At 40.4% G+C, this 20,033-nt stretch overlaps 1 protein-coding gene and 1 pseudogene across 4 annotated transcripts in view; both read right to left on the minus strand.

Annotated features, from left to right (window-relative positions):
* LOC146811630 (membrane-spanning 4-domains subfamily A member 4D-like) overlaps window positions 1–20,033 on the minus strand; it is a 416,136-nt gene that overhangs the window by 66,731 nt on the left and 329,372 nt on the right. For all 4 annotated transcript variants that reach the window (XM_085618601.1, XM_085618602.1, XM_085618603.1 and 1 more), the window contains exon 5: window positions 7,109–7,291. In XM_085618601.1, coding sequence (XP_085474727.1) covers window positions 7,109–7,291 — 183 coding nt within the window. The remainder of the gene's footprint in view (window positions 1–7,108; window positions 7,292–20,033) is intronic.
* Window positions 5,787–6,347, minus strand: LOC146811631 (large ribosomal subunit protein uL29 pseudogene; annotated as a pseudogene).

Below are 20,033 nucleotides of genomic sequence, written 5' to 3' on the forward strand. Positions count from 1 at the left end.
CCTGAAGAAGGCGCTTAGCACGCCGAAACGCGCATAGAGAAATAAAGAACTTGTCTACCATATAGCCACTAGGTTTTAACATGAATCAAACAACCTATATTTGTGTTTAATGTTTTGTACGTCAGAAATTACCTATACTGTATTGTTTTATATTTGTCTGTATACAAATATATCAATGTTTCTGTTATGTTGTTAAGTATAGCATGTCTCATTTGCTTCACAACTTTTTAAATTATGAATCTATATTAATAAAATAAAGTTTTTAACATAAATGTTGAGTACACGGAGTCAATGTTCATATCAATGTGTCTAACATAGGTCAATTTATGACCAGTTAATTGCCTAGGTCTCTTGTTCTCATAACATGTCAACAGGGCACAACACTGATTTTCAGGATGAAGAGTAAAGGAGATTTTGGCAAGGTACTGGGGGTCAAGGATAGACGTTGAGATGGGTGGGTAGGTTAGGGTGAGTGGAGGGAGATGAGGGTGTGATGGGAAGTGTCACAAGAGAGTTTCTGAATATGCTGACTTTGGTGAAAAAGAACAAAGAAAATGGTTTATGTCAGGTATCAGATATAGCCTACCTGCATGACACTGTAGAATGTTTTACAGAAAAGATGAGTTTTGATCACAGCTGGAACATCTCAGGTACCATCTGACGCATGATGTGTTTTAAATAGAAAAGTGTTGTGTGCGGTGTCCAGTTTGAACCAGAAGACAGGAATCAGATTGGTGACAGCGAGGATTTATAATTGGGACAATACACTGTATTAACACATACTCAAACTAGATCAAAAACATTTACAATAATAGAAATATTTTTGGGAAAGTGCCAATGTAATTTTTAATCCACATATTTGAGGTACAAGGTCATCAACATAACCACTTAACTCCTGCCCTTGAGCAAGAGAGCGTAACGGGTTGTTGTTGGCCAAGGGGATTCTATGAGATATTGTCTTGCATGTGGAAGATATTTGGTTGCCAGAGATAGAAGTGGGGCAAGGTTGGAGAAAAGCACTGAGCTCCTCAAGATAAGAAACATTAACATCACTGGGGCCAGATGAAAACTTTTTTTGCTTGCTTCCAACTGTTTGGATCATTAGGAGATCAGATGTTCTTTCATGTGCATGGGTCTTGCTAGAATCAAGCAACTGAGACTCAAATAAGCCCTTCATCAATTACTATTGGTGTTACTGATATCTTTGAATTATTACAAAAAAGTTTATCAGGCTGTGTTTCTTAAATGAGCTTCCTGCTAATCAATTAAAACATTAATTACAGAGCAAGGGAAAACACAAAAAATAAAGACAATAAAGATGCTTTTGTTATCTTCCAACAGTCCCCCAGTATAGGGCATTCAAATTTTACAACATTTGTTATGTTATGTTAGAGGGTTTTATCTAGCGCTCGATCACCGGTCAGGTTTCTTAGCGCTAGTAACAGAGAAAAGGCAGTGCAGGAAATAACTTAGTCATACACTCGACTAAAGAGCCAAGTCTTCAAGAGTTTCTGCAATCTCATATAGTTGGATGTAGATTGCAACTCAGAGAGAAGGGAGTTCCAGATGCGAGAAGCAAGAACAAAACATCTGGAACCTACCAATCTCTTCTTTTTAAATGAGGGGATTGTGAAAAGGTTCTTGTGAGTGGACCTCAAGTTGTGATTAGCGGTGTATTTTTTTGATTCTAGATAATACGAAAGCAGGACTTTTGCAGTGAAGAGTTTTAAAAATGATACAGCCCTTTTTAAAAATAGAGTGATGTGCCGCCAGAAGCAAGTGAAGCTTTCTCAGTAAGGGGGTGATATTGCAATGCCTAGGCTGTTGAAAAATATGCCTGACAGCCTGGTTCTGAATCAACTGAAGTCAATGGATCAGGCCCTCAGGAAGGCTAAGATATAAAGTAATGGCATAGTCTAATCTAGAAATGACTAAAGCCAAAATGACCTAGACTAAGTCATGAAATGTAAGAAAATCACCAAACGTCTTGATTTTTCGCAGTTGTACAAAACAGGAGGACGTAACTGTGAGAAGTTGGCCTGATATATGCTGTCCACTAGTTATAGTGGGTACCCTGTATCAGTCCAAACAACCCCTTATTGGTTATAGGTTAAAGACAACCTTTATTGAAAGCTATCCTAGTGGTAGTTATGGAGAGCAGCCTTCAGGCTAAGTCTTGAAGGAATGTAAAGCAGATTGTTTTACCAGTCTATAATCTCTTGAGTCACTAAATGAAAGATACCCACGCCAGGTATATATATAAAATATATGTATTTATTTCTAAACACACACCCCTAGTCTCTTTATGAGACTAGAGGTCAAAACACATAAGTTACACTTCAATAATCACAGTAAAATAGCACAAATACAAGTCAGGCCCTAGGGGCGAGCAAAAACATATACTAAAATAGTGGTATAAGAACCACAACTTAATAGACACAAGGCCTAGAGCCTGTAGAATCGCTGGTACCCCAAGGAACCACCCAAGGTAGTGACACAGGGGACCCACGGGGGCCATGTGCAGTGTGTGAACACAGCCGCGAGCTCCCGTTAGCTTCTATGGGGAAAGTCGCCGTTAGGTTTTTAAAGATTAGGGACACTTAGAACTGAGTCAGGACCAAACCCTTTTGGACTTAGGAACTTCTAGGGCTAGCACCCACGGGAGCACCGGAGTACTCGTGTTACCTCACCCAGGGAAGCCGGCTGCATAGGTGTCTTTTAGTGTCGGGTCGCGTCATCGATTTCAATGGGAGCAGGTGAAGAAGTGCTGCTGCCGTGAAGATACAAAGTGTCTGAAGAGATCCAAGCCCGGATTGAAGACAAGAAGAACCTCAAAGCAGAGGGGGCAGAGTCTGGGTCACTAGCCAGTGACCAGGAAGGCGATGAGCAGATGCCCACCGATGTCGGGTGATTTCAGGTGAAAGAGGTGAAGCTTGACTCTTCAGCCACGAGGTCCAGGAGGTGTCTAGGACAACCAGGAGCTGGATTCGAGCTGTCCCACAAAGGATGTCGATTGTTGCAGCATCGGTGCCCGGATTGGACACAACAAGCCTTGGCACCAGCAACCCACACAGAAAGAGAAGAAATGCTTCGGTGCAGATTAGCAAGGTCTGAGGGACTCACCACTCGGTTGGGAGTCAGGGCACGTCTGGAGCAACCACGGAAGCCCAAGGAAATATACAGTTACCCCCTCAGAGACCCACCAGTCAATGGACCAGGGATCGCGAAGGGACTTCAAGACAAAACACAAAATGGTGGCCCATGGGTCACTCGGAATGACCAGGCCGACAATCTTCAGTGGATTCAGTGCTCGAGGTGGGGGCTACAAGTCAACCAAAGCATGACTTCAAGAGACGTTGAGAAGTCAATACACTTGCAGAAATGCACGGTGACCAGGAGTTCCGGTTCCACGCTACTCACAAGGGCTCCGGGTCTCAGCTTTGCTGGGGACTCGAGTCGGCCTCTGATGTGTCTGAAAATCCTCTTCCTGGGCTGCAAATACTTCGGAGTCCAGCAGGAGCTTCGATGAAGCAGACTGGCAAAATGCTTTGTTGGTGCCTGCCAAGCAGGGGAGTCACTCCTTGACCCCAAGGGAGATTTCTTCAGTCCTCTGGTCTTGAGCAGTGCATCAAAGGTCCAGGATTCAGCTTCAGACTTTCGGCCAGGGTAATCTAAAGTCCTAAGGACTGGGGTCCCATACTTATACTAAGGTAGGGGGTTGGACATACTCTGGGGACCCACCTATGGGAGGGTTTGGAAAGAGGGGTGGCTACACCCATTTCCTTTGTCCAGTTTCATGTCAGAGCAGGGGCTCAAAGCCCCTGAACTGGTTTGAGCTGGACTATGCACAGGCACACCAAATGTGCCCCCAGTGCAGGACTTCAAAGCACTCAGAGAATGCTCCCACCCAGCCCCAAAACACATAATCCTGTCTGGGAGGTGGTTAGACCTCCCTGTGACAGGAAACCTATTGTCCAGGCCTCCCCTGCCAGAGTTTTGGTCAGCAGCAGGAGGCCAGACCAGTGTCTGTGGCTGCAGCATCCTTTTTGTGATGCCAGGGCTCTATTAAGTTTCTACCGGGTATACCAGTGCTGTTGTGTATCTCCCTCTAGAAGGGTGGGATCATACTCCCACACCAGTTACTGGTGTGGTGGTATGATTCCAAGTTGTTTGACACCAAACACGACATGTTTCCGTGCAGCCAGTCAAAAGTTAGCATTAACCGTTTGGTTATAATGCACTTAAGAGTATATGGTCAGGCTGCACTACTGACAACCCCAGAGAAGAGATTCTGAAGGCTGCAGAGGGGCTTAGCTCATGCCTGGGCACCCCTCACATATAACTAATCACCCTGCCTTCAGGATTGATAAGGCCTGCCATAGGGGTGACTGATAGGTTAGTATATGGTGAGATATAGTGAAGCTATATCTCGGTAAAGGGTGCCTGCACCACCTTACCCCAGCTGCAGTAGCAGACCTGTGGTGTTATTTTGGGTGGCTTTCCAGGGGTGGCATAATACATGCTTCAGACCCTGGTAGGCCTCTGGGGTACCTATGCCCTGGGTACATAGTATACCATATACTATGGACTTATAAGGGCACCTCAGATCCAAACTGAACTATACCTAGAGTACATGGAATCATTTTAGAGAGGAAGCAGCTAGCCTGGGGCCCTGAATAGCAGGGTCCCAGCCAGACTAAAGTCGAAAAACAGTGAAACACCAGCAAAAAGTGGGGGTAAACATGTGAAGCCGATCTGACTGCTACAAGTTGACGTTTTATGGATAGATTCTTGTGATGATAACTCAGACTCTTCACTGAGTTCTTCAACTGTGTGTGGGGGGGGGGGGGGTACTCATCGTGGTGGGCCAAAAGGAAGAGTTCCAGAGATCTACCTTATAGTGTGTACTGACAATGACAGTTTTCTCAGAGTTGAGTTTAAGATGATTGCTATTCATCCAATTACTGATGTACAGCATGGTATTGTGGAAGAATTCCATGGATTCTGGGGACTGATCAATGGTAAACAACAGCCGCAGATTGTCCACATAGTTATAAACTCTTTGCATCTGGTTGGACAAGGAAGATCCTTGAGGTACTCCACAGGTAAAACGGACCTTGGGGGAGATGAAGGGGGATAGCCAGACAGATTGTGAGTAGTTCTTTAAAAAGGAAAAAACGCAGGCTAAGGCAGAACCCTGTATGCCCGCAGCTCCGACACAACCGAGTAAAAGCTCACAGTCAAACGTGTTGAAGGCCGGAGACAGATCGAAAAGGACCAACGCCTGCGTGATGTCTCTGTCTGCTTCTTCCTGCATACCATCTATGACTAAGAGGATGATTGCTGAAGTCAAATGAGATGGGTGAAAACCTGCCTGATGGAGGTCAAGGAAATTAGATTCCTCCTAAAAAGTAGGAGAGGTAGCTAGCAACATGAGCAACCTGATCTTGGAGCATTCCCTGGTGCCACTTGCATTTCCACTCTGAACCTTTGCTTAGATGATGTGTTTTTTCCATATACATACATTTATGTATTTTTGTAATCCAATCATGTAAGTGGAGCTATCAGAGGATCTCCATCTATTAGAAATCAATGATTTAGCAACAGGAGAGCTGAAAGAATAAATAATTCACTACCCTCTTTTGATCTGTATTCTTTCAGTTTCCCAGCAAAGCCACTTCACAATTTTTTTCCCAGAGATGTACCTATAATTTCTTCTGTTTCTGAATATATTGATAACCGGCCAGACTGTAGATAGAAACTTTCCAGAAGATATGCTTCCGCTCTCCAAGTGCCATGGTTACATCAAAAGCACTGCTCTCTTATATTATTGGCCATTTATTTAATCTAAGAGAAAACTGTTTTTGTTCCAGTGAATCTAATTACATTCATATCAGTCTCATATCTGTCTGTATTTAAAGGTGGATATGACTCTCTGAGAAGAACAGTGAGGGGTTATGAACATGCCTGTTATTTTGTACAACACATTTATGCTTTCACAATAAATATGCTCAATTGGTATAGACGCTCTTATCAGATTTGTTTTTTGGTCTTCAAACACTCTTCGTATTTGTTGAGTCTGTGGCACAAAGCCGGAGTCTTCTTGGGCTTCAAAATCAAGGTGCTTGTACTTATTGCCTTTAAAAATTTCAGCAGGTTTTCCTTCTGTTCTGGTTGATGACTGTGAGGACTCTGGCAATGGATTTTGGAGAACCCAAAGCTTGATGCAGCTTCATCAGTCTCTTAGGCAACCCGAAGCTGTGACAATTCGACCTTGAGGTTATGAAACTGCTTCTGAAAGTCTTTTTCTTCTTACCATCAAGATCACAGGCCTTAATGTTTGCCATATTTGCTGTGAACCACCACCATGACAGTATTGCCAAAAACAAACAGGTGCAGGGAGGAAAGGTAGACATGTGTTACTGGACTTTGATTCGCAAGTAAGGAGACTAACATTAGGTAACCCCTGATATGACCAACCAACCAATTACGTTGGACAAGGTAGTTTAATGGTAATGAGTTGGTGATAGGGTGTGGATAGATGCTAAAATAATGTCTAAAACCTAGCAGTATTTTGAAGTAAAGCACTTGTTGAGATGACAATCAGGCATCTTGGTAGTCCCAACTGAAAACACGATGGACAGTACCATAAATGTATATTTGCCAGTTGAAAGCTATATTTACTTCTTCTGGTGCTCATATTTCTAACACCCTTCCTAATGATGCCATCAGAGATTTTCTATATTATATCCTTAAGTAAGTACAATTTATTGAAAAATAAATGGACAAGACATTTCTTCAGGCATCATAAAAACGCCAGCTCAGTTTTGGTTGAGCTACAAATATTCAACAGCCACAGAGGCCCAGTTCAGACAGCTTCATTGAAGAAGTACCCAAAAATTAATGGGATTTAAAACTGGGTTTCCTAAAGAAAAGTTTTACTATAGTCATGGCACACATCTGTCATCCCTGCTTAATGGAACTTCTTTAATCACTAATCAGACTAAAATTAACTTTTAAAATATTGTGAAAGTATTAAATATAGGCATGCTGAATACAATACAATTGGAAAGTAAACATTATGTATTAATTGAGTAGTGACCCTTACGTGATTTTGCGCCCGCATCTTGCACGTTTCTAACTCTTCTGTCCTTTCCTGCTCGTTGTAAAAGCTGCATGAACTGTATCTATAACTTCCGCTATCCCAAGCACAAATATATACAATGTAAAGTATCACTGCAATCCCAGAGGCCACAGAGCTAATGATGTTCATGACGAGGCTGCCCCGGAGCTGAGGAAACAAAAGGATAATATTAACTGATGACACGGTCAGGAGGAGAGGATTATGCATTTTAATTTTACGATGATATTCTGAGTATAATCTCAAGTTAGGAATGGGAAACAACGGCTGAGCCCCGAAAGCCTTATCACACAGGCATTACAACGCATGCATCTTTACCACATATGTCTTTACCACACAGGATTTTACAAAGAATATGCCTTTATTTTGCAGGTAAGGATATATATACATGGAAGGAAGAGGAATTATTGAGCTGGGATGAATATCTGTTTTTAAAACAAGAACATCCAGTTATTCCTGTTTTCTATATGATCCCCAAAATCTACAAGTATATACGAATACCACCCGGGAGGCAAATAATATCGGCTCAAGAAAGTCTTTTTGAAAATGTCTCTAAATATATTGACTTCTTTTTAAATCCAATTGTACAGATGCTTCCATCATATTTGAGAGATTCAGCAGATTTCCTCAAGTGAATATATGACGTGAAATGGGAACAAAACATGGTGCTCATGACTTTGAACATTTCCACTCTTTATACAAGCATCACACATGGAGATGGATTAAGAGCAACTGAACATTTCCTCAGAATGAAGCCCATAAGATTCTCGGATCACAATCGGATGCTGCTCGAAATGATGGAGTGGTGCCTGACAAAGAACAATTTCCTGTTTGGATAGGAATTGTTTCAACAAGAGCAAGGGACGCCTATGCGCACCTGCTTCGCCCTAGTTATGCTAATTTCCATCTTGGCTGGTTGGAGAGGCAGGTGCTCAGGGGCCCAAATTAGGAATAGTGGACAGAAAAAATATTAATGTGGTTGAGATTTATTGATGACGTGTTCGTGCTGTGGCAGGGCATGGAGGACGAGGCAGGTCAATTTATTTGTGATTTGAATATGAATGAATTGAATTTAAATTTTGTGGGGTATAAGAGCAAGACAACAATAGAATTCTTGGATATAAAGGTTTGGGTCCAGGTCGACAAATTGGAAACCACAATTTTTAGAAAGCCAACAGTGGGGAACACAATTTTACACGCCAGTAGTTTGCATCTGACACCCCTTATAAGAAGCATCCCTTTGGAGAATTTTATAGAGCGAGAAGGGCATGTAGTACCCTAGAAGAGTATGATAAAGTTGAAGATGAAATGAAATGTTGTTTTATTCAAAGGGGGTATCTACTTTCAGTTTTAAAGATAGCCTCAGATAAAGTGAGAAAGTTAAATCAAGAGAATGCATTGTTTGAACCATCTAAAACAGCAGTTAAAAAGAAGTGCAGGTGACAAAATGGTACACACAGACTTATAACCACATACAATACTGAACATAAGCGATTGAGACAGATTTTAAAAAAGCATTGGCACTTTATCAAGGAGGACCCTATTTTAGGACAAGAGTTGATGAGAAATCCAGAAATAACATACAGAAAATCCAAATCATTGAGGGATTACCTGGTTAGAAGAGATTGTTTGGGGGGTACATTACAACTGACCTTGCTCCCACAGAAACCAGGCTTCCAAAATGTTTAAAGTGTAAAGCATGTCAACACGGGGAGAATATTTCTTCTCTTCAGACAGTGTTTGATAAAACTGTGAAAATACAAGGATTTTTAACTTGTAAAACACGTTTTGTTGTGTACATTTTTAAGTGACCCTGTCAGAAAATATATGTCGGTAGTTCCACACTAGGCGGATACCACAGCATAGGAGAGCCATTGCCAACAGAGATCGTAGTTACCCCGTGGCTAGGCACTTTGAGAAGGAACACCAGAGTGGTCCATGATTAATGAAATACAGCTGTATAGCACAAGTGCCTAAGAGATGAAGGGGTGGAGACAGAGAAAGGGGGTTGGGGAAGTTAGAAACATATTTCATCCTGGAACTGGATAGTGAGGGATCTAATGGTTTTAACTTGGATGAGGAATTGTTCACTTGCTTATACTAAATTTCTGTCCATTTATCAGTAGAACTAAGATTTTTTTTTAAAGGACAAGGTAGACATGCATTAGAACTTTATAAGGGTAGCACTTTAGTTCACATAGATAACAGCTTTAACTATTTAATAAACCTTTATTGCCAACTAATAGTGACTTTAACCAAATTTAAAATAACATAATTGAGGGAGTAGGAGAATCAAATTTATTATATTATACCACACAAATCTGTCTGGTATTAATAAATGTCCCAGATAACTAGGGGGGAGGGAATTTAATGAATTTAAGCAGGGCTATAGTATTTAAATAGTTATGACTGTTGAGAACTGGGCACTTTAGCAATATTCATAACACTTAGAAGGCAATTGCACTTTAAATGGTAGACACGGAGTACGTTTTGCACACACAGACACAAAGTACTGTAAGATCTAAAAAGCGCAAGAAAGTAAAGGCAGCTATGGAATATAAGCACTTATACACTTTATAATCTCGAGGTAAATATATAGTTCGTCGGTATTAACTGTCTGTTCAATTTCAAAAAAGTTAATAAGGATACTAAGATAAACTGTTATTTAAAGTATTTATGTATGTACAAATGGAACTTTCCAATTGAAATTGTCTTAAAAGGTTTAATGATTGGTGGCTACATACATTGAGATAAATATGTTGCGACATTTGGGTGTAAAAGAATGTTCCAAGATGGAAGTGACATCTCCTGCATTAACTGTGCTTAAGTACTGGTCCTCTTTCTATTGGTATTTCCTAGGAAAGTAATTGTGTATTTAATGAAAAAAATTGAACTGGGCTCGTCATCGTGAACAAGGCTGTGACTGGCAGCCGGAAAGCGTGGATGATCACACTAAAAAAGAAAACAGATTGAAAACATTCGGAGTGCCAGTTCGGTCTCTTTCTTTTGAATTACGAGGCATTTGATTGCATATATTTATATATATATATATATATATGAACCAAATGCTCTCTCCCCAGTAGATAGAAAGCATATATATATATATACATATTCACTGAAAAAAACATAGGTTTCAGGGGCTTTATAGTTAGGAATTGGCATTTAAAAAACCTTAGAAATTCACTCAAAAAAACATAGGTTTCAGGGGTTTTATAGTTAGCTGGACATTTCCCTCGTACAAAACTCTAGAAATTCCCCTGTTATAGTTAGTTCAGCTAACTATAACTCGCGCCCCCACAATGCACTGCTGATGATGTCACATATTACATTACTCATGACATGGTCAGTGACATCACTGATGACATCACTGATGACATCTCAAATTACATCACTGATGACGTCATCCATGTGAAAAATGAGTGCATCTTCTCACACCATAATATAACCTTTGATACACCGACTCAAAATTTCAGACGGCCATTTTGACAACCATAGATACCTCCAATACCAATAACTACTCACCCACTCATTAACTTTTAAGTCTACATACATCTCCACTCACTCACCTGTACAGTCACTCATACTTACAGTCACTCTGTGCATTTATACACCTATATAGACACTCACACACCGCCAATCATCCATTGAGGTACTGACACATCTAGTCAGTCATGCAAATAATTAATCACAGTAAAATTTACTCACCTATACAGTTAAAAACACTCAAGTTCACTTACTCATAAAAATACTAACAAATTCTGTGTCTTCCTGCAGAAAAGCAAACAGCACATGACACAGATATCCTTGCACTATGGCGCATACAGCCACTCCCAAAATCACACACTCTCACATATAGATAGTTATATACTCTTACACACATATACACTGCGTTTCACATATGTAGTTACTGACAAGTACAACTGATATATACATTCAATCACTAACACACCCATACATAAACTCACCCACCCATACAGTCCATCACAGATGCACTCTTAAAAACATGCACCCACTGAATCACCCACTCACACATCTAGTCACAGAGTCACACACACCCTAACCACACAAACACTCAGGCACCCATACAGATACTCAGACAACCAATCAATAACCCATATAGACACTCATATAGCTATTCACAAAACCATGCAGCCACTTATGCACCAACACACAGACAGATACAGACATTCACACAGTTTAGTCACTAGTCTGCAGTAAGATACATTTAATGACTCACTTATAGACTCAGTTACGCACCTAAAAAATCATCCATTCACACACTTGTACACCCACTTATTTTTCAACAGGCCTTTCCCTATATATATTAAACATAATAAAACTGTTCAGAAACACATACTCAATGGATGATGTCATCAGTGATGTCATTTGAGATGTCATCAGTGATGTCACTGACCATGTCATGAGTGATGTAATATGTGACGTCATCAGCAGTGCATTGCGGGGGCGCGAGTTATAGTTAGCTGAACTAACTACAACAGGGGAATTTCTAGGGTTTTGTACGAGGGAAATGTCCACCTAACTATAACACCCCTGAAACCTATGTTTTTTCAGTGAATTTCTAAGGTTTTTTAAATGCCAATTCCTAACTATAACGCCCCTGAAACCTATGGTTTTTTCAGTGAATTTCAAAGGTTTTTTAAATGCCAATTCCTAACTATAACGTGCATGAAACCTATGGTTTTTTCAGTGAATTTCAAAGGTTTTTTAAATGCTAATTCCTATCTATAACTTATCTCTGAAGATATCATGAAAAGCGTCCTTTTTTAAAAGTAGGATGCACATTAGTTTTGTAGAAAAGCATCTTTGTGATGGGTTAAGAAAAAGCAGTTTCAACGTGGAGTACATATCATAGGATAAAATTTGCTCAGCTCAACCACACCTGCTACTTGCATTTGGAAGGCACTGTTCGAAATTAAAACTATCGTCAACTTTTAACCTGCACGTGTCGTTAAATGTTCAAGAAGATGTTACAAAAAAATATCGTAAAGTTTAAAAAAATTGATGAACTTTTAACCTGCACGTATTGTATAATGTTCTAGAAAGTGTGTTGATAGAATACGTTGCACTTCTGACTTCTATGTGTTGTTGAATATTAAAAAAAACGGTTCATATGGAAAATTAAAAAGAAACCAATTGAGAAGTTTTGAAACCTAAAAGAATCAAGGAACTATTCTAATTTATTATTTACATGTATTTATGTGTGCAGCAACAAAATTATAGACACAACAGCACTAGGAAAAGGAAGAAACAGGGAGTGGGGGGAGGGGGGAGATGGGCAGAATGGCACACATGCACAATAAAGTACAACACACATATAGACTAACAATGGCCAAAATGAAACACACCAGCAAGGAGCACAAGTCACACAACCTGCCAACATCACATCACACCACTGAACGAGCATAGAAGTGAAAACCACGCTGCATTCATACAGGATGTGTACAAAGGCCAGTCGTTGGTGTTGTGGGATGTCTGCGACCGTGGTCATCATGGATGAGATGCCCAGCATGTGGCACATGGTCGAGTTCACTGTGTGTTATGTTGCCAAACGGCTGCTCCTCCCTCCCACAAGCCCCCACACTTTTGTACGGTGAGCTGTTGTATCTTGTGCACTCATACGGCATGCCATTGTAATGCCTATTTGCGCATGTCCTGCTACATTCCAACTACAACATCACAGTGCCGTTTGGAGGTGGTGCATGCCACTTTACAACATCGACTGCTGCGGCTCTTGTAACAGGCCACACCAGAACACAGAGACACACTTACCTCACTTCCTGTACACAGACATGTCCGAGACACCCCGTTACCCTTGCCGGATAGGCACACCCCTGCACTGACCTGTGAACGACAGACCAGCACACGCCAGTTGTGCATGCAGGAGGATGCGTACGTATCTACACATCCAGGCTCACTGCCAACGCTGTGGTGACAGCACACTGTGATGTTGCAGGGCTCGTGCCTATCATGCTAAGACAATGACCACAGGGACACACTTACTAAGATGTGGGTTTGGGGGGCATTGGCAGTCCTGGAGTTGTTGAGATGAGTCTTCTGGCACTCCTGTATCATGCTCATTGACTCTATGGCACCTGTGGGTGTTCTGGTGTGGCTCTTGGCTATGTTCCCTTTCATGGTGCAGGTAGTTGTCCTGCTTAACACCAGCAGAAAGCAGGTGTAAAATCCCTGGTGCTAATGTGTCTTATCGCCAGAATTTGTATCACATTGCAATTGGTGTGAAAGTTGTAATGTGATTTTTTTCATGTGCACAACAATATACAAATTGAGCAGTGTATCTCGTCAAGACCCAGCACCTGACTATTCCCAATCAATATAAATGCAATGAGATTTCTTAATAGATTTTGTGTGTACACTGTAAGTGCAGCCAATACCTCAGTGCAATACAATACAGGACTTTAGTATTTAGAATAAATCACAAAGGTGCACCTCGTGTCTTTTTGCACTGGAACGGCTACTCTCCATTTCATTTTCAGCACTTTAACGGAAGTAAAGTTGAGATAAATCTAACACACTATTCAGAAGTTTGTGCAAACTGCAGATATCACCAGTATTCCAGCGATAAGTGCCCCAAAATTTAACACCATGGTGGACTCCATCAAATAACAGTAATAAGAACAAGAAAGAGTCACACAGCAAACCAACAACCAAAAACATTATTATTATTTTTTTCAAACTTTATTTTTATAATAAATATATAAACGATAAACTATTTTCAAACTTTATTTTTTTATTAACATAAATATAAACAATAAACTAATAAACAAAATGTAACAACAATAATACAAAACAACAAGGCGGACCTGGAAAATCAGAAAGATTGTTAAAAAAAACAACAACATGGTGCTCTCAACAAAATACCACAAGAAACAAATCACAGATATATAAAATGTATACAGCTAACAAAATGTTATAAGTTTAACTTACAAAAACTGTAAATGTTGCCGCTTTAAAATATTTACAGAATCTGAGGAAATTTTTTTGCAGAAGGCACCACGGCCACAACGTTTTTCTTCAGTGGTGAAGACATTTTTAACTTTTTCCAAGGGGCAAACAAAGACCAATGCCACCTTCTTCATTCGCAAGATTTGCCTAAGAGTTCTGTTACGAGGGAATCCTAACAAAAAATACTCGTGCGGCACAGCAAGTATGATGAAACACCTAAGGACCCTTCATCCAAACAATCTTGCACGAGAAGACTGCAAACAGATGAGAAACACTCCTGTTCTGTATCTGTAAAAAAGAATCACAAATAAATGTATATTAATAACTTTCAAATTTATACTATTCCATTACTGTACAAACACATGTTATATCAAAACTGACTAAGAAACTATAGCCCTGAACCACAAGTGTGACGATGGTTAAAACACTACATGCATAGTGCATACTACTTTGAAGCAGTTCATGCCCTAAAGCCTACCTCACTAAAAGACTACATGCTAACTGACTGAATGATTACAGTACTATAAGGAGACACACTGGGTGAGTGACAGGGTGTTTGCTAGAAGAGTATGAATACTAACTAGGGAATTGAAGGTGTGAAACACAACTGTGTAGATGATTAGAGGACTGCATCCATACTGCATAGGCATTTAAAGCAGTCCATGTGCTAAGGCCTGGCTCACTACATGACTACTTGGGTACTGACTGAATGATTAGAGTACAGCAAGGAGAGTGCCTAGGTGAATTTATAACTGCTAGGCTTTTCGCACAGGGAATGGATTAGTACTTGGTACTGAATGGGTCACTAGAGAAGTGCAAAGGCAGTCATAAGTGCTGGACTGTATGGATACTGACTAGGAAATTGAAAGTGTGAAAGACAAGTGTCTAGGTGGTTAGAAGACTGCATGCATAGTGCATAGGGGTTTGAAGCAGTCCATGTGCTAAGGCCTGGCTCAGTGTATGAATACTTGGGCACTGACTGAATGATTAGAGTACTGCAAAGATAGTATCTTGGTGAATTTATAAGTGTTTGGGTTTTGGCACAGTGAATGGATTAGTGCATGCTGTTGGATGGGTCTCTAGAGGACTGCAAAGGAAGTGACAGGATGTTTCCTGGAAGTGTATGGATACTGACTAGGGAATTGAAGGTGTAAAAGACAAGTGTATAGTATGTTAGAACACTACATGCATACTGCATAGACATTTGAAGCAGTCTATTTGGTACTTAGAAACTGACTAAATAATCAGACTACTTCTAGGACAGTGCTTAGGTAAAACTTTTAAATTTGCAGTTCTGCCACAGTGAACAGAATAGTACATGGTACTGCACCTTAGTGTCAAACCCTGACTCATTTTATCAATGCATAAGCAAAGACTAGCTTCTAATGCTACTAAAACTTGATGACATGAGAAGTTTTAAATTAGTTATCTCTCAGCAAATACACGATCTTACCAAATGCTTCTCTCACAGTGGTTCTCAAATGCACACTGACTCACAGTGTAATTCTAGACAACAACCACTATACCTAGGAGTTTACCAAAAATCATTCACTACTGTTGAAGTGGTAAGCGAACTGCACACAATCTTCATATTTCAGGACTGCACTTTTATGTCAAAGCCTGACTCATATAATCAAAGCATAAGCAAAGACTGGCGTCTAATGCTACTAAAACTTCACAACATGACCGGTTTTAAAACAGGTATATGTCAGCAAATACACGATGTTACCAAATGCTTCTCTCACAATCCTTACCCAAATGCACACAGACTCACAGTGTGATTTTAGACAAGCAACACTATCCTAGGAGTTTACCAAAACTCATTCACTACTCTGGAAGAGTTAATGGTACTGCACACAATCTACATATTTAAGTACACCACATCAGTGTCAAAGCAGGACTCATTTAATCAACGCATAAGCAAAGACTGGATTCTAATCCTACTAAAACTTCACAACATGACAGGTTTTAAAACAGTTATCTGTCAGCAAATACATGATGTTACCAAATGCTTCTCTCACAGTGATCCCAAATACACACTAACTCACAGTGTGATTCTAGATAAGCACCACTATCCCTATGAGTTTACCAAAACTCATTCACTACAGTGCAAGTGGTAAGGGAACTGCACACAATCTACATATTTCACGACTACACTTTAATGTCAATGCCTGACTAAGCAAAGACTGGCTTCTAATGCTACTAAAACTTGACAACATGACAGGTTTTAAAACAGTTATCTGTCAGTAAATACACAATGTTACCAAATGTTTCTCTCGCAATCCTTACCCAAATGTACACAGACTCACAGTGTGATTTTAGACAATCAACACTATCCTAGGAGTTTACCAAAACTCATTCATTACAGTGCAAGTGGTAAGGAAACTGCACACAATCTACATATTTCACGACTGCAATTTACTGTCAATGCCTGACTCATTTAATGAAAGCATAAGCCATAACTGTCTTCTAATGCTACTAAAACTTGACAACCTGACTGGTTTTAAAACAGTTATCTGTCAGCAAATACACGATGTTACCAAATGCTTCTCTCACAATCCTTACCCAAATGCACACAGACTCACAGTGTGATTTTAGACAATCAACACTATCCTAGGAGTTTACCAAAACTCATTCACTAGTCTGGAAGAGTTAATGGTACTGAACACAATCTATATATTTAAGTATAGCACATCAGTGTCAAAGCAGGACTCATTTAGTCAACGCATAAGCAAAGACTGGTTTCTAATGCTACTAAAACTTCACAACATGACAAGTTAAAACATTTATCTGTCAGCAAATATACGATGTTACCAAACACTTCTCTCACAGTGGTTCCCAAATGCACACAGACTCACAGTGTGATTCTAGACAAGCACCACTATCCCTAGGAGTTTACCAAAACTCATTCACTACAGTGGAAGTGGTAAAGGAACTGCACACAATCTACATATTTCACGACTACACTTTACTGTCAATGCCTGACTCATTTAATGAAAGCATAAGCCATAACTGTCTTCTAATGCTACTAAAACCTGACAACATGACATGTTTTAAAACAGTTATCTGTCAGCAAATACATGATGTTACCAAATGCTTCTCTCACAGTGGTTCCCAAATGCAAACAAACTCACAGTGTGATTCTAGACAAGCAACACTATCACTATGAGTTTACCAAAACTCATTCACTATTGTGGCAGGGGTAAGGGGACTGCACACAATCTACATATTTAAGTACTGCACTTTAGTGTCAAAGCCTGACTCATTTTATCAATGCATAAGCAAAGACTGGCTTCTAATGCTACTATAACTTGACAACATGACAGGTTTTAAAACAATTATCTGCAAGCAAATACATGATATTACCAAATGCTTCTCTCACAATGCTTACCAAAATACACACAGACTCACAGTGCGATTGTATACAGCCAACTATCCCTTGTACAAAATACATTTACTAGTCTACAAGATCTAAGGTGACTGCACACATTACAGAAAATGTTCTACTACACATTAGTACCAAAAGGTTTCTCTCAAAAGGATTCCTAAATGCACACAGACTCACTGTGTGATTCTAGACAAGCAACACTAACCCTAGGAGTTTACCAAAACATTTCTTAATCTACGAGTACTACATTTTAGTGTGGAAACATGACTCATTTTGCAAATTCATAAACAATGACTGGTTTCGAATTGTACCAAAATATAAAAACAGCACAGTTATCGGTCTGCAAACACATGAAAAACACAAATGCTTATCACATAATGGTTTCTACATGCACACACACTGTCAATAAGATTGTAAACAAAAAAAGTACTCCCTGCACTTTAGCAGGAGAAACACATTAGTTTGATTAAAATCAAAATAGACCACATACATCCCCTCACAATTAAATAACTCCCCTTTCAAGTAGTTTTGTAGATTAAGAAGTATATCAGTCACACACCAGATTTTCTTATACAGAATCTCTGCACTGTGCACCGGTCAGCAAAACCAAAGAATGGCAAAGTTTCCCTCTCATTTTCCACACATATACATGTAAACATCAAATCACATTCCTTCCCACATACATTAAAAAGCTAACACACATTTCTATTGGTTAAACATTTCAACCCTTTCCAAATGACATAATTTGAACCCTACCCCCAATCTGCCTTCTGCCTGTTACCATAGAAACAGGTCATGGAACACTGAACTGAGCACACAGGTCACAAGTTCAGCACACAATGTTGCTAATCAAAACAGCAAGAGTGCTTGACTTTTCAACATATCAGCTTATCATATATAATGTTCCTTTCAATCAGTTTTTGTTAACCAATAAGAATCATGTGTTTAAAAAACAGAAACATGCACCCTACCTTTCAGTGTAGGACGTTGTCAAACAACCAATGACTTCTTGTCTTTTTTCAAAACTGCATCTTAGCCACCATTTTAGAAAAATCTTACTTTTCAAACTGCCATTTCATTTACAGAGACCATCTGAGTGCATCCAGACCTCCCTACAAGATGCTTAGAGTGTGGATTGTGGGACACAGCTATATTTTCTGGAGCCAAAGGTATGCAGAAAACAAAGGCATTCACAAAGACCTAGGTTTACCAAATGTAGACATTAAATGGATTGGACAGAGAGGGTTAAAGTGGAACCAATTGATGCTATTGGTAAAATCCTTTATGCATATCCAACACCCTGACCTCATAATAGTGCACTGTGGTGGCAATAACCTAGGCACTTTGACTGGGGTAGGTCTGGAAATGCTTATCAAGGACACCTTTGCAGAATTTATTTCACTTTTTCCCTAAATTGCCTTTGTGTATTCTGACATATGCCAAATGCAGAAATGGAACTGGTCCAATCATTTTTGTCCACAGATTGAGAAAGGTAGGAAACCTGTGAATAAATCTGTTTCTGCTTTTCTCCAAGACTATAGAATGGGGTCCATTTACAATAACAATCTGTGCTTTCATATGCAAGAGATGTATAGGAGAGATGGAGTACACTTTACTGATGAAAGAAAAACAGAGTCTTCCTCAACAACTTTAGACTCTGTATAGGTACTTACTTATAAGTACCAAAAACTCTCAATGAACACAACGGCTCTTTTTAGAGCCACTCAAGAACTAAACACTTGATGTTTATCTCCCAAAAATTTCAGTTTTTTCCTTGGATCCGCGCACCCAACGCATTAGGAACCACGCACCCAACGCGAGAGAAACCGTGCACCCAACGCGTTAGGATGCGCAACTCCTAATTTTCCCGTAAAAAAAAAATAGCCCCCATCACTAATTTTTATTATCCCCGGGGACCCCATCCCCTGGAGTTTATTAAAAAACGTTGGGGACCGTGGGGGGAGCCCCAACGCCCACATAGTCCCAGTGTCCTTCGGGAGCCGGCATTGCTTTTCCACATGGGGAGCTGCTGACATGCAGCTAACCGTGTGGAAAAGCAATATTGTTTGGATTTTGAAAGAGAGAGCAGGTTTCCCTGCTCTCTCTTTCAAAATCCAAACAAAGTTTGCTATGGGAGGGCGGGAGACTCCCGCCCTCTCATAGCAAACAACAGTGTCCTGGGGATGGGCACCCCAGGACACTGTAGAAGCCGGCCCTGGGGGGTGGCGGTCCCCAGGGCCCTCAAGGGCTCCAGGAGGGGGCCACGCAGCCCCCCTCCCCCATTCATTTTTAAAGATTTTGCCCCTGGGATTTAGCCCCCCTGGGGGCTAATTATTAACGAAGCGCAGAAGCCCGCACTTCGGGGTTTTTTTTTCCGGCTGGATCCGCGCACCCTGCGCGCATTTCGCCGTTTTTATTTTTTTTTCAAAAGGGGGCCCCAGGGGGTCCTTCTGGGACCCCCTAAGCAACACTAGAAGGTCAGAGTATTTCTACCCTGCCCCCTTTACATCTTTGACACAC

The sequence above is a fragment of the Triturus cristatus genome, chromosome 7, assembly GCF_964204655.1.
Source record: "Triturus cristatus chromosome 7, aTriCri1.1, whole genome shotgun sequence".
NCBI classification, from domain to species: domain Eukaryota; kingdom Metazoa; phylum Chordata; class Amphibia; order Caudata; family Salamandridae; genus Triturus; species Triturus cristatus.